This window comes from Vitis riparia, chromosome 8, assembly GCF_004353265.1.
Source record: "Vitis riparia cultivar Riparia Gloire de Montpellier isolate 1030 chromosome 8, EGFV_Vit.rip_1.0, whole genome shotgun sequence".
In the NCBI taxonomy this organism is placed as follows: Eukaryota; Viridiplantae; Streptophyta; class Magnoliopsida; order Vitales; family Vitaceae; genus Vitis; species Vitis riparia.
In genome coordinates this window covers 19,495,086-19,522,607 of record NC_048438.1, presented here as the reverse complement: position 1 = coordinate 19,522,607, position 27,522 = coordinate 19,495,086, and the positions used below count along the sequence as shown (strand labels likewise).

The following is a 27,522-nucleotide window of genomic DNA, read 5'->3' as shown; positions in this document are numbered from 1 at the left end:
TGAAAAAGGCTGCGTCGAAGCAGAAACGGAGGATCTGAATATTGCGTTTCGGCCAAGGGGGTAGAAAAGGAAACACGGAATTTCAAAAAAGCCCCAAGCCGAGGTCAAATTCGTAAATTTGTAGGCCTACAAATTTGCATTAGGCGGGAAAATGCAAAATGTAAGGGCTCTCTGAAGTGTGAAGAGTGAACCTCTCTCTCTCAAATTCTGAATTCGGTCGCCCAAGGGTGGGAGAAGGACAATGGAGAGAATCAACGTGACGGTTAGAGCGAGACCTCTCTCACCGGAGGACGCCAAGACTAGCCCTTGGAGAATCTCCGGCAACTCCATCGCTTTCTCTAACCACTCCTCCAAGTTCGATTTTGGTACATTTCTCCTTCTCTCGTCTCCCCTTTGCTTTCTCTGATTGGTCGCTTAAAAGGTGTGGATTTTCCAATCTTAAACTTTTCGTTGTTTTGGGGTCCGATAAGAAGAATATACGAGTGTTTTGGTTAGTTTATAGCGGGAGAAGGAAAACAACGTATCGCTTGTTCTGTTTTAGGGCACAAAGGCAGCAGAAAACGCGAGACGGGTTTTATTTTCATTTATGAGTTTCCTGTTTCATTGGTTTTCTTCATAACCAAACAGAGGGTGGGGGTTTAATGTTATCATTTTTTTTCACGGTCCTACTTATTAGATCATATTGTCAGACTCTCTTCCTCTTTTTTTTTTTCCTTTTTATTTTTGAATCTCTCTCTCTCTCTCTCTCAATCTCCCTCTAGTGGGATGAAAATGAAGGAATGAGAGCTGAGATACGAAAGGCTTCTTGTCAATTGTGTATGACTCTTTAATTTGGCATAGTTTAGATTAGGTTTTTTTTTTTTTTTTTTTTTTTTGTTTTTTTTGAAATCTAAATCAATATGAAAAATAAGTGTATATTTTAAAAATTTTATTCCGTTATATTCTCAGTGATAAACCAGAGGGTTGACTTTTGACATGTTCTTTTGAGTTGAATTTTCTGGTTCTCAGATAGAATTTTTGGAGAAGATTGTAAAACTGCTGAGGTTTATCAAACTTGCACCAAAGACATTGTTGTTGCTGCAGTTCGTGGATTCAATGGTATTGACATTTTTAATTTTATTTTAATTTTGACGTGTGGAAATTTCAGTTTATTTATTCAGAGCAATCTTCTCATCAGTTTATCTAGGAATTGGTAATTTTATTTTTTAACATTCCTTTCTTAATTTTAGTAAGCCAAATAGATACATGATGCAGTAGATTATTACATGAAGTTTATGTGTTGATTCAGAAAAGAATTAAGATGTTCCTTTCCTTTCCTTGGGTTGTGCTCAGCTAATCAAGAATTTGTTGTTTATGATAAAAGAAATGCCTTGCACAACACTCTTGCTGACAAACCACCCTTCCCCTATCCAAACCTCCAGATTAAGAGACTTCTTATTCCTAAATCTTTCTTCCCCTTCTTTCTGTGAAGTTGAATGAGGGCATTTTGGAGGTTGAAAGGGACTTATTTGCTAAAAATTTCTTAGGATAGCTATTACATAATCTTTTGACCATTACTTTTATCTTTCAACTATGGCACTGGAACAGGCTATTGGGCATCATAGACTCTTCCATGAAGATGTTTCCAAGCATGCCCTTTCATAGCCAGGATAGTAGTTGGGACTTTTTATCACATCTGAAATCCTGAATTTCTTATTCTTATTAATATAAACAAACAACAACCTCAGACTTCATCATAAGTCATAACTGACTTCAACATTTTCTTGGTGCATAACCTCAATGATTTTTACCCATCTGTGCTGATTGCCATTTGGACTTCATCATTCTGTCTTCTAGTTTCTTTAGAAATTGAGATTTTTCAAGACCTTTGTTTTTTCTATTATTTGCTCTTTATTAAATTGAGTTCTAGTTCAGAGTTCAAGTAAAGTGGTTCATTTCTCATGTAATTATTAGAATATATCTTATGTGCCAAACCTGATGTCTTTTGTTTCTTGTCCACTAGATAATGGTCTCTCTCTCTCTCCTCCCTCCTTCCTTCCTTCCTTGTCTTGTAGGCACTGTTTTTGCTTATGGCCAAACTAATAGTGGAAAAACACATACGATGAGAGGCTCAGCAACCGAACCCGGGGTCATCCCTCTTGCTGTGCATGATTTATTTGACATCATACAAGAGGTACTTGTTACCATGATGGCACATTGTAGTTAACAGCATTCTTTTTGTTTCCTCACTATTGCTTTATATATGAATCCTTTATCAATCTGTGATGTATTGATTTAATAGTTAAATGACATACTTTCAGTTGATGACAGATAGAAGAATGAATAGAAAATGGAAAAATACTGAAAGGTTAAACAAAATGAGAGGAGATAAGAATTTGTTAAATGGAGGACTCGAGGCATGATATGGTAGTCACTACTCTTAATATTGAAAATTTGAAATAATTGGGTAATCTAGCTTGCCTCAGAGAAATCCCCTAGTAGTGGAGGTCCTATCAAGTTAGATTTCTTTAATTAGCCTATATCAATCTAGTTCCTATGAACAATAATCTTTACTCTAGATCAATTTTTGTAAGTCCAACAACATACCTAATTTTTAATTTGCATGCTTTAAATGTGCCAAATGCCCAACTAGCATTTTTAACGCCTTATGTAACCAAACGACATATCTAGGTTAGTCATGACCTAGTTACCGGTATTTGGCTAGGATGTTACGTGTCATAGGCACGATTTCTCCCTTATAATTTTTTGCAATGGTGTGGCGCTTAGAAGCCTTCCTAGCCAACCTTCCCACAAGCTATGACATTGAAACAAGGAACCACAAAACACCCACAAAATTACGGGTTAAACTCCCTAACTTGTATATTATCCCCCTTTATAAAATACAAGACACTATCAGCAAAGAGCTTGGTGAGTTCAATTGCCTTGAGAACCATTCCAAGCTCTTTATATAGGCTGGTGGGTACTAGCCACCCCCACCCATTTAGGCACTATCCTACATAAGTGGGTTTACAACTTCAAAAGTCTTTCAATCAACTTGCTTTCAACCTTTTGAAATTGTCTTCAGCTATTGCCATGTGTCTAAGCTCAACCGACCCCACTATGCACAAATGAGATTTGGCTGCACCACTTGCTCTTGTGGTTGAGAGAACTCCTCAGCCCATGCTAAGTGTTCCTTATGACTTGGTCTATGCCTTTGCCACGTTCTTTAGCCCACTTGCTAACAAGTGTGCATGACTTAGTCCTCATGCTGCTAAGTGTGCATATGACTTAGTCTTTTTGGCCAGGTGTCCTCCTTGAGACTTGGTCCACACCTTGCCTATCCAAGCATCAACCTAGCACTATATAAGACTGCCCTTCTGCATCTGATAAGGCTGTTGCATGTCTTTAGGCAGCTTGTGTGCTTTCCAAGCCCTCTCTTAGCCTGCACACTGAGCAACATCTCTCAAGGCCAAGCCTGCTCTAGGCTCACATTGCTCTCTGCATGCCGCCTATGCTGCTCACATGCATTTCCTCTTTGGACTGTGTTCAAGTCGAGGCAACTAGCTTCCTCTGTTCCATGCCTACACCCCATGTCATTGGGCACATTGCATCACATCATGGCTCACTACCCATGGTTGCTTTGGCAAGGGTCACTACCACTCCTTGCTCATGTCTGAAGCCTATGCATTGCACCTTTATGTTGTTGCAATGACACCATGCTACTCTCATCCTCTCTTGGTGCAGCAATGAGTCATGGCATTGTGTCTATGACTCCTCTTATCTGTGCACAATATGCACAAGGCATTGTACCCTTGTGCATAGCATTCCATATTGTGTCTTGAGTTGACTTCATTGTTGCTGCATTAACATGCCTCATTTAAGCCTGCCTTAGTGCAACAACAAACAATGGCATTGAGCCTGTGACTCTTCAAGCCACCTCACACAAGACATTGTGCCCTTGTGCCATCATCCTTGTGCCATTACGACCATGGGTTACACACCATCATATGCCATGGAGCCTATGTGTGGGTGCCAACAAGGCTTGCCCCATGTGCCTTGCTCATGTTGGAGATCTTGCACTGAGGCATTTTGGTGCGACCATGCTCATGCCACCTTGTCACCCTTGAGTCACCTACCTTCCCCTTAAGGAACATTTCGGGCCGTTTCAGAAGTTTTTGGATAAGGCATCACCTAAGCTTGAGGAGGAATAATGGATTAGAAGAATTCAAAAATTCCCGCTCCACTTACAAACCTCCTTTTAAAGGTGAAAAATACTAGCATCCCAAAATTCCAACTTTGAATTTGGTGGACTCGGGTTGTGCCACTTGCTGTAGTGCATGGTGCATGCATTCTTGTGTGCATGGCTTGCTATGCTGCTCGAGGCTTATTGTGTGTGCTGCCCATGTGGGTGGTCCATTGTGCGCGTTGCCCGTGCATGTGGCCCGTTGTGCGCGCGACCCGTTGTGTGCGCACCACCTCGTGCCTGCATAAGTGTTGCCCACTTCTGCAACACTTTACCTTTTTGATGCCTGGAACCCTCCATCACCTTGCCTCTTTCCCTAAGGGCCCCATTGGTGCAAGGTGCCCGCCCATGAGGCCCTTAGTGGCTTCAATGTCCGGGTAAGGGTGCTGACATTAGACATGTAGTTGGTGGTCTTATACATGTAAGGATGTTTTTGGTATGCTGCTTCAAGTAAACAAGTTCATTCTTATTGCATTGGATTCTTTTAACCACTATTTTTATTTAGGATATGTCTCGAGAGTTTCTCTTGCGAATGTCTTATATGGAGATCTATAATGAGGAAATAAATGATCTGTTGGCTCCAGAACATCGAAAACTGCAGATTCATGAAAGTCTTGAGGTACTGTATTTACTGCCGACTCCCTAAAGTCTAGTTATCTGGTAGGATACTTTTTCCTGACAAATACCTTCTAACAGTCTACTCCTTTTTCCTTTCGTGTTTGCAGAGAGGGATTTTTGTTGCTGGTCTGCGAGAAGAAATTGTTGTCTCTCCTAAGCAAATTCTGGATCTGATGGAGTTTGGAGAATGTAAATTTTATTTATCTGCTTTTTGTATCATTGTCTTTATTTTAAATGGTATCCCAGGGCACTATTATCCCACTTCTCATCAGGTGGTGTAGGTGGCACAATTCTCTATTTTTGCACTTTCAAAAGGACATGTCAACAAGGGTAGAATTAATAGTTGGGTCCCATGCTCAAGTTCAGTAAACAACTGTTGAACCTCTCTGAACTCTTAAATTTCTATTCATTTTTTTTCTTTCCATCTCTTTAAACTCCTTCTAACTCTCATTAAAATTATCAACTTCCTATTAATTCTCATGTTTGTATTCGCCCTGGGCAAAAAAAATAAGTGTAATATGTACTAGCTACATATAAATCAACATAAGGATGCTAATTTGATCCTTATTTACTTTTCTTGAATGTTATTTTGCAGCTCATCGACATATTGGAGAGACAAACATGAACCTATATAGCAGTAGGTCTCATACTATTTTCCGCATGGTAGAGTTATTATTCCTGTCAATCTTCCTTTCTTTTTTGAATTTTCATCTGTCTTATTACTAATAGTTATATAGATAATTGAAAGTCGGGATAAAACCGTAGATGAAGATATTGGAGGTTCTTGCGATGCTGTCCGTGTATCTGTCCTGGTACATCACCACTGAAAGCATCCATCTTCATTTCTCTTCTTTTCTTTTATTTTGTTTTTGCTTCTTACTGCTAGAGTTGTAATTTTCTAATTTATTGTGACTGTCTTTATCCACTTCTAGAATTTAGTGGATCTTGCTGGTTCAGAGCGTGCTGCAAAGACAGGAGCAGAAGGTGTTCGCCTCAAAGAGGGTTCACACATCAATAAAAGCCTGATGGCACTTGGAACTGTTATTAAGAAATTGAGTGAAGGTGCTGAGAGCCAAGGGTAGGTTTTATAATTATCAAATAACTTATGTTTAGTGAATTTCTTTTTTTATTTTTCTTTTATTTTCTTGTGCTTAATGATCATAACTTCATGTTTGTTGCAGGAGTCATGTTCCTTATCGAGACAGCAAAATTACACGAATTTTGCAACCTGCACTTGGTGGAAATTCTAATACTGCTATTATATGTAATATTACACTTGCACAGGTAGTGCTCATGCCCCGATTTATAGTTTAGAGTGGGTGTGTGCCCAAAACCTATCACCCTTCTCTCTCATTTTAATTTTTTTACTGTACATTCCTGAGTTTTGGTAGTGATGGAAGCTTATTTTACAATATTTTTGGGAATATTATTCTTAAGTAATTCATCAAAGAATATTGTGCCATATTCTTTTGTCTATTCATTATATTCTCTTTTGCCAATATTGTTTCCAACCACATGTATCTAAGGGACCTATATTAATGCTTGAAAGCATCCTACATAGCTAGTTGTTGCTCAGGGAAAAAAGTAAAAGGAGAATAGTTTTTATATTGGCACATTAGAGCAAGTCTTGATATGTCTCTACAATTAAACACTTCATCACATTTAATTTTCAAATCTATGTTAAGGAGCATGACATGCATAGTGAACCCAAATCCTGCAAACTTAAGCTTTTAGGAAAATTGGTGGTTCAACATCGTATCAGAGCTTGGTTTGGTGAGAGGTTGTGGGTTTGAGCCACCTCTCCACAATTTGTATGTTTGTTTCCCCTATTTGTTTATACTTTCCCCTTTTGAAATTCTTTTGTCGCGCGGAGAATCGGAGGAAAAGGAAGACGAGCAGTTTCGGGGTGGAATCCAAGACCTTTGAGCAGGAAATGGTGGAGAAGGGAGGAAAAACCCTAATAATCATAACGGAAAGCAAGAAAGGGGTGTCGTCTTGGGTGCGAATGGGGTTGAATAGCGCAGGGCTGTTCATGGAAGGCTTACATCAGTGCATCGAGGATGCGAAGGAAGGTAGATGGGAAAAGGGTTGGAAGGAGAAGGGGAGAAGCTTCTCTCTGGTGCGTGATGCTAACAGGGCGGGTTGCTTTTTGAGATTAGGGGTCGTCGATTTGGAGTTGAAGAGATACATCATATGTATCCCGAAGGGCAAAGGGGACAAGGGGGGATGGATGGCGATGGTGGAGGCTCTTCGCAAGATGGATATCAGTATTGACAAAAAGGGACAATAAGAAGAAGTGAGGGTATTGGGAAGGTTGTGTCCGGATATGGTGAAGGGAAGATCGTTTGCGGACACGGTGAAGGGTTGGTGGAATAAGGGGTTTAATAACCTTCGAGTGGAGGTGGAATGGGAGGAGTTAAGTAGAAACCTTAGCAGGCTGGAGCATTGCCTGATTGGAAGCTGGATCCTTAGCAATGCAAAATGGGAAGATCTGGAAAGCTTGGGTTGGGAAATGGCAAAGGCCTGGGGATTGAAAGGCAAGATGGGGGTGGCAAGTCTGAGAAAAGGACGAGTATTACTGGAATTAGAGTTTGCGGAAGAAGCAATGCGGGTTCTCCTCTCTGGTAACAAAGTGGTGGGAGGAGTTCAATTGGACCTGGAATGTTGGAATCCAAGATCGGGTTGTTTGGAAGAAGGTGAGGCAAGAAAGGAAGTGTGGGTGAGGATATTGGGGCTCCCAATCTCGCTATGGGTCCCGTCGGTGTTGAGAAGGGTGGGAGATGCGTGCGGTGGGTTTTTAGACGTTGACCCACAGACGGAGAGCATGGAGAACTTGCAGTGGGCTAGGATACTGGTTAGATCGGATGGTGAGAATCTCCCTGGCTTGATGGAGTGACCTATATCCTAACCCTATGGTGGGAGATGGTGCTGTCGTTAAGGCAGGAAGAGGGGAGGAAGCGCGGCCTGTGGAATCGTCCAAGAGGGGAGGTTAGAGGTGATGAAGATGCACACGCAGGGTCGCGAGTGGAGGAAATGGCGTGTGCGGGGTTCGAGGCGCAGCGTCAGTCAGAGGATGGGATTGGACGGCTGACGCAGGACGTGGGCTCCGCTGCGATGGACTCCCAGGCGCAAGTGGGCTTGTTGCAGGGGCTCGGATCGAAGACTGGACCTGCGGATCCAGGCCGGGAGTTGAATTGGGCTAATGGGCCCTCATTGCCATTAGGAAGTGAAGCCTCAAAGGGGGTTCTGCTTGGGCCGCGGCAGCCCAAAAGCTCGGGGCGGGTTGCAGGCTTTGGACTGGGCTACCTTCATAAGGGGAAAACCATTTCGTCCCAGGCCCATCTCATGGACAGTGGGCTCCTTTTAAAAGCCTGTCCCTCTGCCTCCAACGGTCATATTAAGGATGACAACCTGGAGAGAGAATTCGTCAGATTCAGAGAAGAAGAAATAGGGAGAAGGCAGCAGCCGGATCTAAATTATCCAAGGGCAGAAAGGATGCTAGAGGAAGAAACCGCGAGGTATGGTTTAGCTGTGAATTTAGGGGGTTTCAGGGCACAAGGATCTTCTAATTTCTTTTGTTTTGGTCAGACTTTGGAGAGAGAGTTTTACGACTGCTCTGGGGTGCGAAGGGAGGGAGTTCAGGATGGAAGTGGGTCACGAAGACCAAGTGCAGAAGAACATATAGGGAGAGAGGATGACTGTTGGGACTTGGTTGAGGTCAACAGTGTCGACCCCTTGGAAAGAAATTCGGGGTGGACTGTAGGCCAGACTGAATTCCAAGAGGGTAGGAAGGAAGAACAGTTTAATTGGGAGGTGAATAGTCTGGTTAAATTCAGTCACTTTCTGGGTTTCTCAACGGAAGGATTGGAGAAGAAAATCCTAAGTTTCTTGGGCAAAATCAGGAAAAGGAGGGAGAAGATAGTAGGTAAAGGTCTGCTGGAGACTTCAAGGTTTGAAAGGGAGCTTAAGAGACTGGAGTGCTCTGTCAATTATGAGGGGGATACTAAGAAGAAAAGCCCTACCCAGGGTAGAGGGAACCAGAGTGCAGTTGTACAATGAATGTGAGAATTTTGAGTTGGAATGTGAGGGGAGTGAATGATAGATCCAAGAGAAAAGTAATCAAGTCAGTTATCAGAAATCAAAAGGTGGACGTGTTCTATATTCAAGAGACAAAGATGCAAGTTATGTCTGAAGAGGTGGTGAGGAGTTTAGGGCTAGGGAGATTTCTTGACTGGAGGGTGCTGAATGCTATGGGGACTGCAGGGGGTGTCTTGATTTGTTGGGATAAAAGATCGTTGGAGATTTTGGGGGTGGAAGAGGGCCAATTTTCCATTTCCTGTAGATTCAGGAATGTGGGAGATGGAGGAATCTGGGTGTTCACGGGGGTCTATGGTCCTTTCTCAAGAGAAGAAAGAGAGTGCTTGTGGGAGGAACTTGGGGCAATTAGAGGATTGTGGGAGGAGCCTTGGTGTTTAGGAGGCGATTTCAATACAATTCTGTACCAAGCTGAAAGAAGTAGAATTGGGAGGATTACCTCAGCTATGAGGAGGTTTGCCCAGATCATAGATGACTTAAGGCTAGTTGATATCCCATTGCAAGGGGGATCTTTTACTTGGAGTGGGGGGCTCAATAATCAATCGTGGGCTAGGTTGGATAGGTTCCTAATGACTCCCAGTTGGCTAGACCAATACAGTAGGGTTCATCAAAGAAGACTGTCTCGCCCAACATCGGATCACTTCTCGGTTCTGCTTGAGGGGGGAGGGCTAAGGAGAGGTTCTTCCCCTTTCAAATTTGAAAATATGTGGCTCAAAGTTGAGGGGTTCAAAGACCTGATAGAGGGGTGGTGGTAAGGGATAGTGGTTAGAGGCAGGCCGAGCTATAGGTTAGCTGCTAAACTGAAGGGATTGAAACAAAATTTAAAAATTTGGAACAAAGAGGTTTTTGGAAGATTGGAAAGAAACAAAGCTGAAGCTCTTCAGCAGGTGGAGCGTTGGGATATAGTGGAAGAAGAGAGAAGTTTAACAGAGGAGGAAATATGTCACAAAAAGGAAGCCAATGAGAATTATGCAAAGTGGGTGTCGATGGAAGAAGTGCACTGGAGACAGCTATCAAGGGAATTATGGCTAAGGGAAGGGGATAAGAACACGGGGTTTTTCCACCGTATGGCCAATGCCCGTAGGAGAGTTAATGCCCTTGATAAAATTAAGATAAATAGGGTGAGGATCACAGAGGGACAAGAAGTGAGGGAAGGAATTGCAAATGCATACCAGCAGCTCATCTCGGAAAACTCGGATTGGAAGGCGGATATAGGGGGTCTTTTGCTGAAGCAGATTAGCCAATCAGAAGCGGGAGCCCTTGAGCTTCCATTTTCTGAGGTAGAGTTCTATGCAGCCTTAATGGGGATGAATGGGGATAAAGCCCCGGGTCTGGACGGATTCACGATGGCCTTTTGGCAAAGATGTTGGGAGATTGTCAAGGAAGACGTTTTGGATATGTTCAAGGAGTTCCATGAACAGAACTCCTTCATTAAGAGTCTAAATCATACCTTTTTGGTCTTGTTACCGAAGAAAGGGGGGGTGGAGGACTTGGGTGACTATAGGCCTATCAGTTTGCTTGGGGGATTGTATAAATTATTGGCTAAAGTGTTGACCAACAGACTTAAAAAATTTATAGGAAAGGTGGTTTCTTCTGATTAGAATGCTTTTATCAAGGGGAGACAGATTCTTGACGGCTCCCTAATCGCAAATGAGGTAATAGATTCTTGGCAAAAAAGGGGAGAGAAAGCCTAATCTGTAAATTGGACATTGAGAAGGCGTATGATAGCATCAATTGGCAATTTTTGCTAAAGGTCATGCAAAAGATGGGATTTGGGCCAAAATGGATAGGATGGATGTGGAGTTGTATTTCCACTGCCAAGTTCTCAGTGCTGGTGAATGGGGTACCAACTGAGTTCTTTTCAAGTTCAAAAGGGCTAAGACAAGGGGACCCTTTTTCCTCCTTATTAGTCATGGGAATGGAAGTTCTAAGTGTGCTAATCACGAGGGCCGTTGAAGGGGGGTTCATCTATGGCTGTAGGATATGGAGAGGAAGAGGGCAGACTGTCAATATTTCTCATTTACTGTTTGCGGATGATACAATAGTATTTTGCGAGGCAAAGAAAGTTTTTGATGTATTTGAGCTGGATCCTCTTTTGGTTTGAAGCAGCATCAGGGTTAAAGATAAATCTGGACAAAAGTATGGTCATTTCGATAGGGGAGGTGGAAGGGGTGCATGAGATGGCTGCTGAAATAGGGTGTAGGGTGGGACAGCTGCCTGCTGTTTATTTAGGGCTGCCCCTTGGGGCGTCTAATAGGGCTTCTTCCGCGTGGGATGAGGTGGAGGAGAAAGTGAGGAGGAGGCTTGCCCTATGGAAACGCCAATATTTGTCCAAAGGAGGGAGAATCACTCTTATAAAGAGTACGTTGGCCAGCATTCCCTTGTATCAAATGTCGCTATTCCGTATGCCTAAATCAGTGGCAAGAAGGCTTAAAAAGCTTCAAAGAGACTTTTTGTAGGGAGGAGCCAATGGGGGGAACAAAACACACTTAGTCAAATGGGAGGTGGTGTGCGCGGATAAAGAAAAGGGAGGGTTGGGGTTAAGGAAGTTTGTTTGTTTGAACAAAGCTCTTCTAGGCAAATGGATTTGGAGATTTGCGCGTGCTAAGGAGAAGCTTTGGAAAAAAGTGCTTGAGGCAAAGTATGGGCAAGAGGAGTTTGGGTGGAGGACAAGGAAGACAAATGGGGTGTTTGGAGTTGGAGTTTGGAAGGAGATCTTGAAGGAGTCCGCTTGGTGTTGGGAAAATATGGTGTTTAGGGTGGGAAAAGGCAATAAAATAAGGTTCTGGACAAATCCTTGGTGCGGGAATAATGTGCTGTCCCAAGGCTTCCCGGACCTCTTTTCCATGGCTGCCCAAAGGAATGTCACAGTGGAGGAATATTGGGATCAGAATTTGGGTCAAGGAGGGTGGAATCTAAGGCTGTTAAGGGACTTTAATGATTGAGAGCTGGGTATGGTGGGCAATCTGTTAGTTGAGTTGAGGGAATATAGAGTAACTTTGGAGGAAGACTCGGTGTATTGAAAGGAAGGAGAGGACGGGTTGTTTAAAGTCAAGAAAGCGTATAGTGTGTTGGCAAATACTGAAGGTGCTGATTTCCCTCATAGCAATGTTTGGGTGGACAAAGTTCCAACCAAAATTGTTTTTTTTGCTTGGGAAGTTGCTTGGGGAAAGGTCCTCACTTTGGATAGGCTGCAGAGAAGAGGGTGGCAATTCCCTAACCGATGTTTCTTGTGTGGGTGTGAAGAGGAAACGATCAATCATATTTTAATTCATTGTACAGTGGTAAAAGAGTTGTGAGATATCATTCTTGTGTTGTGTGGTGTACAGTGGGTCTTTCCAGAATCTGTAAAGGAGGTTCTTTGTAGCTGGAAGGGCTCTTTTGTGGGGAGAAAAAGGAAAAAATTGTGGAAGTCCATTCCGCTATACATTTTTTGGACAATATGGAAGGAGAGGAATAGACTAGCTTTTAAGGGGGGAGTGTTAGCATGTTAGAAGTTAAAAACTTTGTTTGTGTACAATATTTGGGGTTGGGCTAAAGTGTACATTGATATGGAGTCGAATTCCCTAATAGGATTCTTGGAGTGGTTAGCCTCCAATTAGGGGTTGGGTTGTGTTGTTTTTTGTTTGAGAGGCCATAGCCGCCTCGTATACTTCCTGTATGCTCTGCGGCTTTGTAGCCTTATTTAATATATGTGCTTGCTTATAAAAAAAAAACCTTCCAAAAAGTGTTATATGTTTATATGAAGGGAATTATGTGAATCATGCTTATGTATATCAAAAAAAAAAAAAAATTTGTAAATTGTGCTCATAATTCTAGTATGTCCGTGTTTTATCCTTAAAGTTAGGATCTGTCAAAGACCAAATGTTTTTGAGATTTTAAACTTATAATTTTGAATTCAAACTTTAAGAACATAATTGAAAGGAAGGGAAAAATAAACCTGCCACATGTTCGTGTTTCAAAGATCAGTTGAAATACCTTTAGGTGTCCTAGATATTGGGCATATTATGAATATATCAACAATTGACAAACATTTAAAACACATATAGTGGTGTATCTGTCAAAATACTTAGAAAAACCCCACAGAAACTGAAAACTCTCCCCCGTTTATTATTCTCTACCTCCATCTATATGCAAACGTATATCCTATCCACGGAGTCTATCTGATTCCTAAATTATATATGGTAACATTAACATATACATGGTAAGCCGATCTGTCAATCTTTTCGTATATGTACAGAGTATATGTACAACCAATCCGATTCCTAAATTGCATATGGTAACATTAACATTATCTTCTGTTGTTTAGCTCCTGCAATAGAGATGTCCTTTTCTCATGATTAATTAGACTTAGAATTGAAAGGATTTGATGGTAAATTCTATAATGTAATTTTTCTATTCTTCTTTTAAGTAGGATCTATAACTCATATTTTTTATGTAACCTGAGCACGGTTGAAATGGTCTTGTTACCATTCAATGTGCTGTTTTGCTGGTAGGTGAGAACTGTGAGATTAGATAGAAAAGACATCTACCTAAGCAAAACTTAAAAACTGGAATTCTAGCTTAAGATTGAATTCCAGATAGTTTGTGCTGTAAATAGTGAGTTGGAAATGTGTGATGCATGTGGCCTGACAATTGAGTACTTTTATGGTGTCTGTTTGAAAATAGCGGTGCAAGAGTTGAATGTGCTGTTCATATGATTAAAATTCTTTTGAAAAGTGCATGCAGTAGCTGAACAAATTTCTCTTACCTTTCTTAATCACTGATAAAGTATTGATAGTTTTATTAGCTTGGACTTGGGGAAAAGTTATTCTTGTATGCTGAATAATTTTTTTCCTTGATAATATTTTGCTACACTGTTTGTTTCTAATGCTTTTTACTGCATTGCTTGCTCTAAATTACACTTGTGTTTTAACTATATGATCAATTTTCTACTTTCTTAGCAATGCTTGATTTGATGGCAGATACATGCAGATGAGACTAAAAGTAGTCTTCAATTTGCAAGCAGGGCATTACGTGTCACAAACTGCGCTCATGTGAATGAGGTCTTGCTTTATTTGATATTGCATTTGCATATTATCTATTTCTTATTGCATCATTGCTTTTATTCTCAATTATTCCTTCTAGAAGTTTTCTTGTATCTACTTGCATTTGGCACTAGCATATTTAATTTTTATTTCATTGAACCTTAACCCAGTTCATTTCTCTTCATATCAGATTCTAACAGATGCTGCTTTGTTAAAGCGCCAAAAGAAGGAAATTGAGGAGCTTCGAGCTAAATTGCAGGTGAGTTCATTTCTTCTCATAGAGTCATTTGTGTGGAGTTATCTTGAAAAGGTATTTTTAGGTGTGCTCAGCTTGTTATTTTTTCCTTTTCTTATCTGTGTTTAGGGTTCTCATTCAGAACATTTTGAAGAGGAGATTCTCAATTTGCGGAACACATTGTTGAAGGTTTGATAATGTCTATTTCATACTTAGAGAATGTGAAAGTGTATCTTGTAAGTTGTAAGTTGCCTTACTTGTTATGTAGACTGAGTTAGAGAGGGAACGAATAGCTTTGGAACTAGAGGAGGAAAAGAAAGCTCAAGTTGAACGGGAAAGGAGGTTACAAGAGCAAGCTAAGAAAATTGAGAACCTGAGTTCTATGGTGTTGTATTCGAACAGGGATGAGAATCATGATCATTACAAAAAGGTTTGTGTTATGATGATGGGTATTGTGCTCATTGTTTTTGTTATTTTTTTTAAACCGTTGCATTACATAAATGTATAAATAAAGTAACAAAAAACCATTATGAGCAAGTCTCAACTCAATCCAACCTTACCTAATCCACATTTAATATAATAGAATTTGACCAATCCAAGTCTAACCCACTTAACTTGAACTTGAAAAAATAAGGTTAAGTTAGCCTTGGATTGAGCATTGTGGATTATAGGTTAGATTGGGTTCAATTTAGGTTGGACTTGGGTTGACAACAAACTCAATCCAACCTGTTGAGTTACAACTTTAATGCAAACAAATCAAAAGAAATAAACATTTGATTGGAATGGCAAATGCCCCCTCTCATGTTGGTAGCTTTGATTTGTTAAGTATGAGTGTTAACTATGTTTTAACCATATTCCTCATCATTAATGTATTCTCAACCAATTTTATTCTTTTCTTACTTTGTGACTATGTTGTCTTTTGATATGTGCTACTATTGTTTTAGTTCTCCGTCTCATTCTTTCTTTCTCTCTAATTTTTTAAAGTAGAATTTCCTATTTACTGCAGCAAAAAAATAGGCGAGATACATGGTGCCCGGGTAATCTTTCTCAAAAGACATTTAAAGAGGTAAGTGGTTTACTTGTAAAAGTTTACCTCTTTTACCTTTTCACACTCGCTATATATGCATAACCAATGGTACTTGATATTATCACTTCTAATAGAACTTGATATTATCACCTCTAATAGGAACTTAACATTATTTCTAATAGGAAAATTATAGATGTTACTCTAAACAATGTTGGTTCTTGACATCTTCCTACGTTTTTTTTAAATATTTATTATTCTCATAAGAAGACAAAAATTTTATTAATACAACACATTAGAAGGGCAAATTTAATCTTTTATAATTTATTATCTCTTTTTGATGTTTTTCCATATCCCAACCCTATGCCCTTTCCTCACTTTTGCAGGAACACAACTCCCCTTTCCTTTCTATACATTCCCTGAATGACTTTTTTCCAAAATGCTTTTTTTTCGAAGCATATCTCCAACATCATTTTCCAAGGAAAGCTTAATTAAGTGAGGAAAGACGTCTATGGGTAATGTCTTTCAAATCTCCTTAAATTTTAACTTTAATTGAGGAATAATAATCCTAAAGAATAAAAAAACCATCAAAATTTGGTGTTTCCAATCCTTATAAATAGGGTTCATCATTGTTGAAATTTGGAATAAAAATATATCTCTCTTTTTAGTTGGGAATGGAGAGAAGGATTAAATTCTAGAAAGACTTGTGGTGCAAGAATTAAAAATTGGAAGAAACCTTCCCAAACTTATTGTCTTTTGTTTCTAACAAAGGTGGATGGGTGATAGAGGCATGAGAGTAGATTAGGGAAGGGGGTAGTTGGAACCCCAGTATTTCAAGGCAATCTAATGATCGAGAGCCTGATGAAGTGGTGATTTTCTTACGGAAATTACAATCGTTATCAATTAAAAGGGAAGTGAAGAACAAATTAAGTTGGGATGGATCTAAGAGCAACAATTTTTCAGTTAAATCTCTTTATTTTTTCTTCTAGGGGATATAAAGAGTCTTTCTTGGCTAGTATAGTGTGAAACACTTGGGCACTAGTGAACATTAGTTTCTTTGCCATAGAAGTGTCTTTAGTTAGAGTTCTAACTTTTGATTAGCTCAAAAGGAGGGGTTGGACTCTCCCAAATAGGTGTTACTTGTGCAAAAGTGAAGAGAAAATGACAGATGACTTGTTTTTGCATTATTCCAAACCAAGAATGGTGTGACACCTAATTTTTTCCCTTTTTAGAGTGAAGTGGGTGATGTATTCTTCAGTTAGGAAGAACTTGTTGGGTTGGCATGACTCTTTCGTGGAGAAAACAAAAAAAAGTGTGGAAGGTTGCTCCTTTATGCTTGTTGTGGACTCTTTGAAAGGAAAGGAACAAAAAGGCTTTTAATGATGTTGAGCAGTCCAACCAATCAATCAAATCCGATTTTATGTATAATTTAGTGGATTATGCTATGGTGTATATAGAGGATCACACAATGTCTATCTAAATTTTGTAGATTGGTTGAGTTTAAAATGAGGAGAGAGGTTTTATTTCTTAACCTTTTCACTTATACTAGGGTTTTTTGTATACTTTGAGTGTACCTTGCTATGCCTCCCCTTAGGCGTTTTTACATATGTTCTCTTTGCCTATAAAAAAAAAATAAAAAAGAAAGCTTTTCAATGGAGATTTAAACCTCTTTAAATCTTTAAAGGAGACTTCAACAAATCTTCAATTTCTTCCGGGTGTCTTTGAGTTGTCAAGATTTTCAAAGCCTCGAGTTTCAAGCTTTAAGATCAAAATTTACAAAAGATTTTTTGATCTGAGATCAAGTTGCTCAAGCCCTTCTATGCTGTTCAAGTCAAGCTAGGGCTCAAGTCAAGCCAAAGCTAAAATCACGCCAAAGCCCAAGCCACATCAAGGCTCAAGTCATGCCAAGGTCCAAGTCAAACCAAGACTCAAATCATGCCAAAGTCCAAGTTGAGCGAAGATTCAAATTGTGTCATGGCCTAACTTAAGTCAAGACTCAACTAAATTAACTCAAGCAAAGACTTAAGCTACCCAGAGTCGTGAAATTGCTGCCCGACAGGCTCTACTGGCTTACATATTGTGTTTCTTCTATTTCTTTTCTGTGGTGCATTATATATATTCCTTGTCTACTCCTTTTGTGGAGGTGTCTTGTCTAATTTATTTTCTTAATTTCCCCACTAAACAAATGTATTGTGTTAGAACTCTGAATTTTTTATAATTTAATATCCCCTAGAATATGAATTATATTCTATCTTGGTGCTTCAGGCTTCCAAAGTCCATTCAAGGGCTTCTACTGTAAAATCCATGAGACCTGACCGTGATGTGGGGTCGCTTGTTCCTTTTGAAGAACTAGTGAATACAATTGAAGTTGGTGTAGATGAGTCCTGCAAGCAAGAGGAAGATTGTCATAAAAATGCCTTGGAAGATTGTACCCTTCCAGATCCACGAGCTTTGTTGCATGTAACAAACAGGAAAAAAGTGCCACTCAGGAAAAAAAGCTTACCAGTGGTTTGTAATACAACCTTTTTTTGTTTTTTGAAACAAACAACTTCATTTATCTTAAAAGATAAATGCAAGAAGGATGAGCAATCCTTCAAGGATGCACAAAAATGTTTTAAAGCAACCAGGCACCCTCATTTGTTTATCTTGCAGGAGAACAATGAAGTAGCGGAAATTCAAGCAGAATATGAGGATTTGCTTTTAAAATTTGAAACTCAGGTTGTTTTTCTCATGTTCTTCTGTTTCTGTAAGACATTAATGCACTTTGGTCTCTTTAACTTATTCATCTTTTATTTGCAGCGGACCATCAATGAGATACAATTTGATTTCTTAACAAGAAAACTGGCTGAGGCTGATTTATTTCTAGATGTGAAATATGATGACCACTCTACATATAATCTCAGTACAGGTACAATTACTACTGACAAAAACCTAAGTTTAAGGGAGTCGGAAGCTATTGTTGTGATCAAGCAACTTCAGGAACAGGTTGTTTCCTTTGTTTCCATTCTTTTCCTTCTCTTCATGTGTGTATGTACATGCACTTGTTTTTTTTCTTCTTAAGTTATTTATTTATTTCTTTAAATTTTTTTGTTGATCATTATCTGGTTTGTGCTTCTCTTTTATTGTTGTTTATTTTCCCTTTTGCAGATTGAGCTGTTAGAGATGGAGAAGTCTTCAAGCCAGAGAAATATGGATACTATTGTTGGTTTGGCAACGGAGCAGAACATATGTGCCAGGGAGAAGTATGAAGAGGTAATTATAGTTTGGGTCATTTATGCATGACTTTGCCTCTCTATCTAAGCCTATGAACATGCTATCAGTTCACGGGTTGCTTTAATTGTTTTTGAGTGGTAACTGGCAACCAGATGAAGTTTGGTTAGGCATAAGGGAAGCTGAACTGCCATGTATAACGGCAATTACTTTTTTGGGCATGCATTACTAAGTCACATGGAATCTTCTATTGTGACCTTGTTGGGATCCAAGTGGGCCATGGATTAACAAATTTAAATCTCTCCAATAACAAATTTAAATTTGCACTGCTATTTTATTTCACGTTAATTCAAAACTTCAATCTCTCTGGTTTTGTGTTTCAATGGAAATCTGTTTTATAAGTTATTCTATTTTTAGGTCAAACTCATAATCTTCTCTGCTGTTTTAAGCTGTCACTGCCTTTTTTCCTTCAGTTGTTTTAAGCTTCCATTATCGCTATTGAATCAAGTATGTTTTGTATTATTTTCTTAGCTATCTGAAGAGCTTCTCAATGCTCGGGAGGAGGCTAGAGTGGCTCGTGAACGACTTGCTTCCAAAGAATCTGTCAGAGCAATTGATGTATCTTCTATTTTTTATTTTCTTTTTGTTTTCTTGTTCTTTTTTCCTTTCAAAAGTTTCTGTGATGACACTTGCTAAGCCCATATTGTTGTCAGTAGTTGCATTACTTTTTCAATTTACAATTTAGTGATGACCATGTAACATTGTTATATAAGATGTCTTCTGTCCATGCCTATGAAACTGATGCTTTAAGGTGTTCTGTAGGAGGAGAATTTCGAGTCCATGATTGATCTTTTAATGGAAGCCCAAGAAATAATGTTGGAAGTTCAGAGCTCAAGAAATCTTGTTGATAGTGTAGCTTCAGTTGTGGATGAACTTTTCCAAACTTTATCTGTGATATTGAGCCAGTTCCTTGTGAGTACTCATCTTTGAACTAGTCTTATTTACAGCTAGTTTTGTGGATCTTTTGAACCTTCTCTTTTTGCTTTGTTCTGCCACTATTTTTTTTAAACAGCCATATTTGTGTATGACTATTCTTAGTTTTTAATTTTCTGTTTTGAAATGCAGGAATTTAAATCTTCAATATGTCAGAACTCTGTGCAACTAAAATCAATTATTGGTAATCACGAGAAGTTGGAGTTTAGCATGAGGCATAAAGTTGCCGAACTGGAAAATCAGAAGGTGGGTCATGTCTATCTTTGAATATGTGAGATTCTGTCCACCATCTAACCATTTCTGAAAAAGTTTCTTGTGCACTAATTGTTGAACGTAGCTTCTCTTGTGCAATCAATCCGCTGATCTCCATACACAGATAGAGGACCTCAAGCTAGATGCTCTAAATTCTGAAAAAACTTTGACTGTAAGCTACTGTATGCATTCTGACCTCTGTATATGGTGTATGCCATTCTCTAAATGTTCTTTTTATTTGCAGGCTCTTTCTGAACAACAGGATCTGGAAAAATCTGAATTTCTTTCTCATATCCAAACTCTTGAAAAGGAAATATCATGTTTGTCATCTTGTTCCTTGGCCAGGGAAAAAGAAAATTTGAGAAAAGACCTTGAGAAAACAAAAACAAAGTTGAAAGAGACTGAATTCAAGCTTAAGAATGCTATCCAGGAGAAAACCAAACTTGAGGTTTCTGCTATGCCTTGATTTTCTAGTGTGGGATTTGACTTATTTACTGGTGATGCATCAACCATGTCTGCAATCTACAGGGTGAGAAAGCATATGCTGAAAGAGAGATAAAGCAGTTACATGGACAGAAAACTCTTCTTGAACGTGATATCAGCAAACGTGACTCACTTGCTTGTAGAAGGCGTGATTCTGTTGTTGACAGGAGTTCAAAGATGTTTGATCCAAAAAGGGCCAAGAGTCATGCTGTTCCCTTTGAGCAGACAATGCAGGTGATGATGATGGGGATTGAATTTGATGTTTTCTATGTTTTAAATTGATGAATTTTCATAAAAGGTTGTTAAAGTTCAGTTCATATTTTGCTCTAAGTCTCTAATGATTGGAGGGAGAACTCAGAGCAAGCAAATTGGGCATATGAGGGTGCCCTTTTTAAAAATATTATTTGTAGCTAACATTTTCATTTATAACATGTCTTGTCTGTTGGATGTGTGAATTGATCATAAAATTTTATTTTATTCTACTTTGTTATCAAATCATTATTATTTACTTGCTGTAAAAACTATTTTACCTGGATTTCTTTTTTATTTTATGTAATCATGATCGTTATATGATATATATATACATATATATATATATATATTACAAAAGAGTTCTTATATCTTATATAAAAGTTATTACTATTTTTTAAAAAATAAAAATAAAAAACAGAAAACAAGAAGTGTATCCAAATGGTTTTGGAATTGTAGTTCCTTAAAATAAAACTTCTGGAATTTCAGTTTCTTATGATAGAACTTCATAATTTATACATCATTTTGAACCCAACACAAATTTTTTGTTGAAGTTTAATGCTTGAAATTCAAAAAATATTGGTCATCTTGGTCTGTATGAAATGCAAATTGACTGGATGAGGGACTTGAGGATTTGTCATCTGATCTGAAGTATTCTCATATGGGGCATTTTTAACTTGATAAGTATTGTGTTGAGACACAAGGAAATATATTATTTTCATTTTTTTTTAACTATGATATAAATATTTGACAACTTGCTAAGTATCATGTTGAGACACAAGGAAATAGATTATTTTCAATTTTTTTTTTGAATTATGATATATTTATTTGACTTTCATTTTATTTTGAGACATTAGTCTCTTAGCATGAGTTTGCTGATCAGTGCTTCTTATGTTGAAATTTCTTACCATGTATGAATCTATTCTTATGATTATTTTAGGATTTGCAGTATTAGCAATCAAATTTTTTGTGTTTGAAGAGCAATGTTATGGTGGTTTACTGTGGGACAATCCCAAAAAAGTAGTTGCCTGCAATAAAATAATGGTTGTTTAGAGCTTTAGGAGTCAAAGGTGGAAATTATAGATTGACTATGGTTTAAGCTGTCTTGTGGGTGGAACAGGAAGGAAAGGCTTTCTGGAGTTTCTGGACGGTTATGAGTTCAGGGATTTTAGTGTTAGGATAGTGGTGGTAAAAATAGAGTTTGCGTTTATGATTCTTGTAGGGTTGAGGGAAGGGTAGGTTTTCCAAAGAACAGTGTGCAAAGCATTAAAGAAAGTAAAATAAAGATGAAGAAAGCAGTAGAGAAAAACCTTAGGAGTCTTCCAAGGTCTTCTAAGAGTATCACTTGGAAATCAATGGATCTCAAAATTAAAAAGTGCTAAATCTGCATAGTTCTTATTCATTGAATTGTAGAAGAGTTTCTACTATTACAGATAGTTACTAATCCATCTTAACTCAAAAAAATGACACCCTCGAGATAAGCAACTTCTACCAAACAGAACTTCCCACACTCTAACCAAATTTCACGCTTAGGTCTATATAATGAAATTGGGAATTTCTTAAGCCTTGCTTTAAAAAGAATATGTACTTTCCCAAAAGAATCATATTCTTAATCAAAATTTTAAAATTCTAATATATCAATGAAATGACTTTTAACTAACTAGTTAGGTAAAAACTGAAACTGCAATTAGAATTAATAACCACAAAACAAACCCTTATTAATTTTGAATATGGTGAATAACACGCCAAGTCAGAAAAATGACCAAAATACTCCTGGATGTGAAATTATAACCCACAAGATGGTAGTCCCTTTTATGGTGGGACTAAGCAGTCGTGAGTGTAGTTCATGTGGACTTTGTGAATCTTCTGACTACTATCTTCATCATTGTGATAGTTCAGTGAGTACATATTTCAATTTGTTTGACATTACATTTCCATAGATTGTTAAGTTAATATTTAGTACAACGCTTAAGGTGGTGCAAACATGTCTGAATATAGAATAAGCAAAATAGTCTATCTAAAGATAACTTTTAAATGTTTTGGCATATCATAGGATCTTACATTTACAGTTAGTGAGTTATTGCTGCTTATGCATGTTATCCTTGATCGGTCCACATGTCTGGCTATGACACTATGTTTTCACCTTGTCTTTGCATGTAGATGAATTCTAGAACAAAGTCAACTAGTAATTGCTTTCTGAAATTTCAAAGAGCTTCCTTACCTGGGAAGAGTTTACTTTCCTTGGTGTGCATTTTTGCTGTCTTATCCCTTAACTGCGGGAAAACTGATATTTTCTGAATATGTGGCTTGTTCTTTTAAGGAGGATTATAAGAAGCTTGAAGTTTTCGCGTTTGAGATGGAGACAACAATTGCTTCCTTGGAAGAGGAATTAGCAGCTGCATATAGGGACAAGGAAGAGGCTGTATTTAGAAATGAAACTTTGACTGCAGAACTGGAAGCCCTGTCTGATAAGTTGAACATATCAAACTCTGACCTGAAAATGTTTCAGGAAGAGGCGTTAAGCCTTGTAAGATTTTCTGTGATTTTCTCAGTTTCTTAGAATCAAATTAAATTTAGCCACGAGCATGAAATTGTTAATCTGCTTCTTTTTTCAACTCCTCTAATCTAACACCATCTTTTTCTCATTCTAGAGATCAAGTTTGGAAGAATCTAGTTCCAAATATGAAAAAATAGAAAGCATGGTCAATATGTTGGTAGAAGAAAAGGAAGAGTTGGCAATGGTAACTGATATTGGATTGAGCTGTCCAGAATTTTTTATCTCCATTTTGTCTCATTCATTCATTGTTGACTTTTGGACCCCATTTCTCACTCGGCAGCAACTTACTAATGCCCTTTTGGAAATGGAGGAGGAAAAGGCAATATGGTTTGCTAAGGAGAAAGCATCTGTGGAAGCTATAGAAGAGAGAGCAAAGTTGTACAATGCTGAAACCATGTCCTTATCTAAGGGACTATTAGAGGTAACATTTAAATTTAAACTTGGCAATCAATTCAGTAACAAAACAACAAATTGAAAAATTCATCCCATGTATCAAAACATTTTGAAACAAAGTTTTTTATTTTAGGTTCAATATTTGGAACTGATATGATGGATGCAGATAAATCGTATCTTGTAAATTGTCTCTCTGTTTCTTTGTCTGAGAATTTTATCTACTTGTCCTTGAAGGTTGTTATTTCCATCCCTTTATGAGTTTATGGTTCTACATGAAGCCATTCTGTTGTTTCAACTCATAAGTCATGCTTTGCTGATTTATGAAAAAAAAAAAAAAAGTCATTCTTTGCTGATTCTGTCTCAGTATGTTTTGGCAGCATGCAGTGTGTTTTTTGGAGGATAATGTTTAAGCAAATAATTGTTAACAAATAATAGAAAACATACATCGAAAAGTAAGAAATTGTTCTTTCGGTCCATTCTATTAGCTTCTAGTTCAAATGCACAGTAAAAAAGGAAAACAAGGTACATCTTCAATGTGAGCTTTATCTTGTAGAATCGGTTTGAACTAGTGATAATATCATCTCCTGTTCTTAACAATTATCACTGAAGAATCTTTCTGATCAGAAATCAGTACTATTTGTTAGTCACAACAAAAAAAATCTTTGTTGAGGAGAGGACAAATTCCAGATTCTCCTTCATTTAGATTACAGGAATATCAATAGACAGAGTGCGCCTATCTGTCGCATGAATAACGACATTACATGGCCTTCTAATACAAATTCTCCTCTATTCAAGAACACATCAATTATTTTATTTTACTTTGTTTAACTTGTTTGGGTTTGTCTTATCCTCATGCAAGGTGTCTATTTTACCGATTTGTCAACATAAATGTCTTGATTATTTCTAGTTCTTCAATAAAGAAATATTCTAGACTGTTTGACATCAAATATCTGTTTCTTATTTTCATACTAATATCTACATGATCTGATGATGAATATTTCAAAATGTAAGGTGAGAAATGAGTTGGAGTCTTGCAGAGAAGAATGCAAGGTTCTCAAAGAAAGATTGATTTGTTCCGAGGAAAATGCAGAATGGGAGAGAAAGTGCAGGTTTGTCTCACCATATCTTTCTGTTGGCAATGTTGTAAATTGGCTTTGATTGCTGTGGCTAGGATGCAACTTTTCTAATGGTTATAGTGGTCCTGCCTGCTGTAATATGTTCCCCAGGAGTGAAAAGTAAATAAAGGCCTTTCTTTTTAGGACTATGAATTTCCTTTTCTTGCAGAGAAAATCTATCACTTGATTGAGATCACTAATTTATTTGGGAAATTAGGATCAGTACTTATCTCTCTCTCTCTCTCTCTCTCTCTCTCTATCCTCTTTTTTTGATAGGCATGGATCATTACTTCTCATTTGTATTTCTTAAAGCTTGGATATCCATTTTTACGGATGGTTAAGAACCCAATCCAATTAATCATACAGTGAAGAGATTATACTGTTAAAAGGTCAACAAACAAGCAGGTGAGAATGATACTGCCATGTGAGGTTTTGATATATACTGGGTCTTTATATATTATGTACAGAACTCTAGATTTATATTATCTCAGACATCTATCGATTTAAGTAAGTGCAATTTTGAAATTAGATGTGAAAAAATGGTGTAAAGTGAAATATAAATATCACTGACTATAGTCATCCTTTGATATGACTGGAACTCACTAAGTTAATTGACCTAACCAATCCAGTTGGAGTCTTGGATAACTTGAATTTAGGCAACCTAATCTTTAAATTTCTTGGTTCAAGATAATTTTAGCAATGCTAGTTTTACTGATAATTACGTTTGGACAGTGTTGTCATCTGTCAACATATAAACATGTTGGAAGATGATAAAAGATGGCATTCCAGATATGAAATTGAAATGGATTTGGCAAGTGAACTGTCAAAATCTCCCATTCAACAGACGAAAATCATTTCTGATACATACATAGATTGTGTCTATTGTTTATGTTTATTTTAGACATTTAATACCTTTTCTTGGTCTATCAGTATTTACGAGGGTGAATTATATAGTTTTCCTCAAAGAAAATCAGTGCACTGTTGCAGAGGAATTTTAGGGATATGTCTTTGATTGACATCTATTTGGGACCATTGCGCATTCAGCTATATCTTCTTTATTGGTGGAACTTCCAACAATGATATAATTATCTTTCAAAATATCAGAAAATTATACTTCCATTTCAATTCTACTGCAGTACGGAGAAGTCTTTTGAGATTGATAGACTAAGAAATGACCTGAAGATAGCTGATGCGGAGAGTAAAAGATCTCAAGAAGTAAGTTCTTTTGCCCAATCTTAGTTATAATTTCTTTGTTGCTATACAGAGTATGATTAAAACTAGCTTTGTGTTCATAACAAGCTGCTTTTCTTTCAGATTTTGAAGTCAAAACTTGAGACACTCTCTTCAGAACATCATCATGCTTGTGAAGAACTTGATAGGCTTCAGTTGGAGCTGGATTTTCTCAAAAAAGAAAGAGAAGAATTTGAAATTCGAACAAAGGAGTTGAATATGGGTTCAGAACTGTCAAATAACTTACAGGTTTTGTCCTCATCCTTTGTAGTACGCGAGGAAAGTTATTTAAGGGGGGAGAAGGGAAAACAAATTTTAAGAAGTATTGGTTCTGGGGCCAGTAGCATTGCTATGTTGATTGACCACATACTCTCCCTTGGCAGGATCTTAAAGACCAACTCTTAACAATTACAAAGGAAAGGGATAAAATGATGACGCAGATTGAAGAGCAGAAAAACCATGTGGTAAGTGGAATTTGTTAAGAAAAGTTATGATGACAGGGTGGGTCCATTAGATATTTACTTTTACACATTTGGAAACTGAATTTTCCCCACTACAGTTTGATATCTCATGAGTTCTTCATGACAGTTATCCAAGGCAAAAGTTGAAGTGGAGGAACTTGCTAGAGAGCTTTCCAGCAAGGAACTCAAGATGCGTAATGTAAGTGTTTCAAACACAGATATGGTCTTGCATGTGTTATTAAGTTATTAGTAGAATAGGTGATGCATTCTTGTGAACTTTTTGCTTTTATAAGATCCCTGCACTCAAAATCTAAATGGATTTGAAATTTAAAAGCTTTGAGCATGAGAATTATTCAAGGAGATCTTTATGACACAATCAAGTTTCCCCTTCTGTGTGAGCTTATATTGAAGAATTATTATTCCAGACTATCATAATAATCCCATTTGCCTCTATTGTTATTTTATATTGCAGTACTACCTCTAAAACTGTAGCTGTATTCTATACCATATACTTCGTTGCCAGGTTATATGTATGCTTTTTTATTTAAAAAAAAAAAAAAAAAAACTCATCTTGAAACCTCCTCTCAAAAATACATTTCTCAAGTAGGACAATGTAAATAATATATGTTGACTAAATTTTCTTTGAGGTTTGATATTCCAGCCCATTATTTAGTCATGCTTTTCATGGACGTTAAAATATATGTAAAGTCATATGTTAACTTCCTCCCCAAGTGTTGGGCTTTCTCCTCTCTCTGAGTCTTTGACTAATTGCCATCTTCAACATCTTGGATGAAAGCAATTTTTTTCAGTGGGGAAGAGCTTAATCTATGACCCAAGGCCCTGGGTTCTCGAGCATTCTGACTGAACAGGACTCACTCACCATAAGTGGTGCCTTCAACTAAACATGCAAACAAATTGAATTATTAGGAATATATGTAGTGCGGTTTCCACCATTGTATTATCCTTTTAACAGGAATAAAGGAGGTGTGATTTGATTTTTCTTATACACTTTGGTATATGAACAGGATGAGATAAAAAATAGCATAGAGAAGGCAAAGCTTAGGATGAGGCTTCGGTGGACACAAGCAAAATTAGATGCGTTCCGAATTAGGTACAAGGAGGCAGCAGACGAGTTGGATTTTATGAACAAGAAATATGAGGAGGCTTCAACCAAGCTAAAGGACCGGTTGGCTTCATATGGCATCGAGGTCCTCAACCTCAAGAAGCAGCTTGCTGCTTCCAAGGCACAATGAAAAATAATCAGGTTCCCCAAGATTTTATGTACAAATATTTATCATAAAACAAAAATTTTGCAGGTTGCAATAGATAATACAAGTAGTCTATCATTTTCTTATCTA

The 27,522-nt window shown here is 37.8% G+C and overlaps 1 protein-coding gene across 2 annotated transcripts; it reads left to right on the top strand.

Moving 5' to 3' along the window:
• The first annotated feature begins 2 nt into the window (after positions 1-2).
• LOC117921060 (kinesin-like protein KIN-7O) lies at positions 3-27,522 on the top strand. Of its 2 annotated transcripts, none has more exons than XR_004652284.1 (33): positions 3-365; positions 1,009-1,098; positions 2,055-2,173; positions 4,728-4,841; positions 4,948-5,029; positions 5,436-5,503; positions 5,578-5,652; positions 5,773-5,918; positions 6,022-6,124; positions 13,900-13,980; positions 14,153-14,221; positions 14,327-14,386; positions 14,466-14,627; positions 15,204-15,263; positions 17,487-17,729; positions 17,874-17,939; positions 18,021-18,206; positions 18,369-18,473; positions 18,963-19,049; positions 19,254-19,403; positions 19,557-19,670; positions 19,762-19,848; positions 19,921-20,124; positions 20,205-20,393; positions 22,729-22,935; positions 23,060-23,149; positions 23,246-23,386; positions 24,370-24,467; positions 25,610-25,688; positions 25,788-25,952; positions 26,087-26,204; positions 26,292-26,363; positions 27,190-27,208. XR_004652284.1 is itself a non-coding variant. In XM_034838828.1 (33 exons), the coding sequence occupies exons 1-33, from the start codon at positions 242-244 to the stop codon at positions 27,415-27,417; spliced, it is 3,945 nt and encodes a 1,314-aa protein (XP_034694719.1). In that variant the 5' UTR covers positions 5-241; the 3' UTR covers positions 27,418-27,522. The 2 variants fall into 2 exon arrangements, 1 of the variants encoding a protein (XP_034694719.1); XM_034838828.1 differs by having other exon boundaries at positions 5-365; positions 26,087-26,167; positions 27,190-27,522.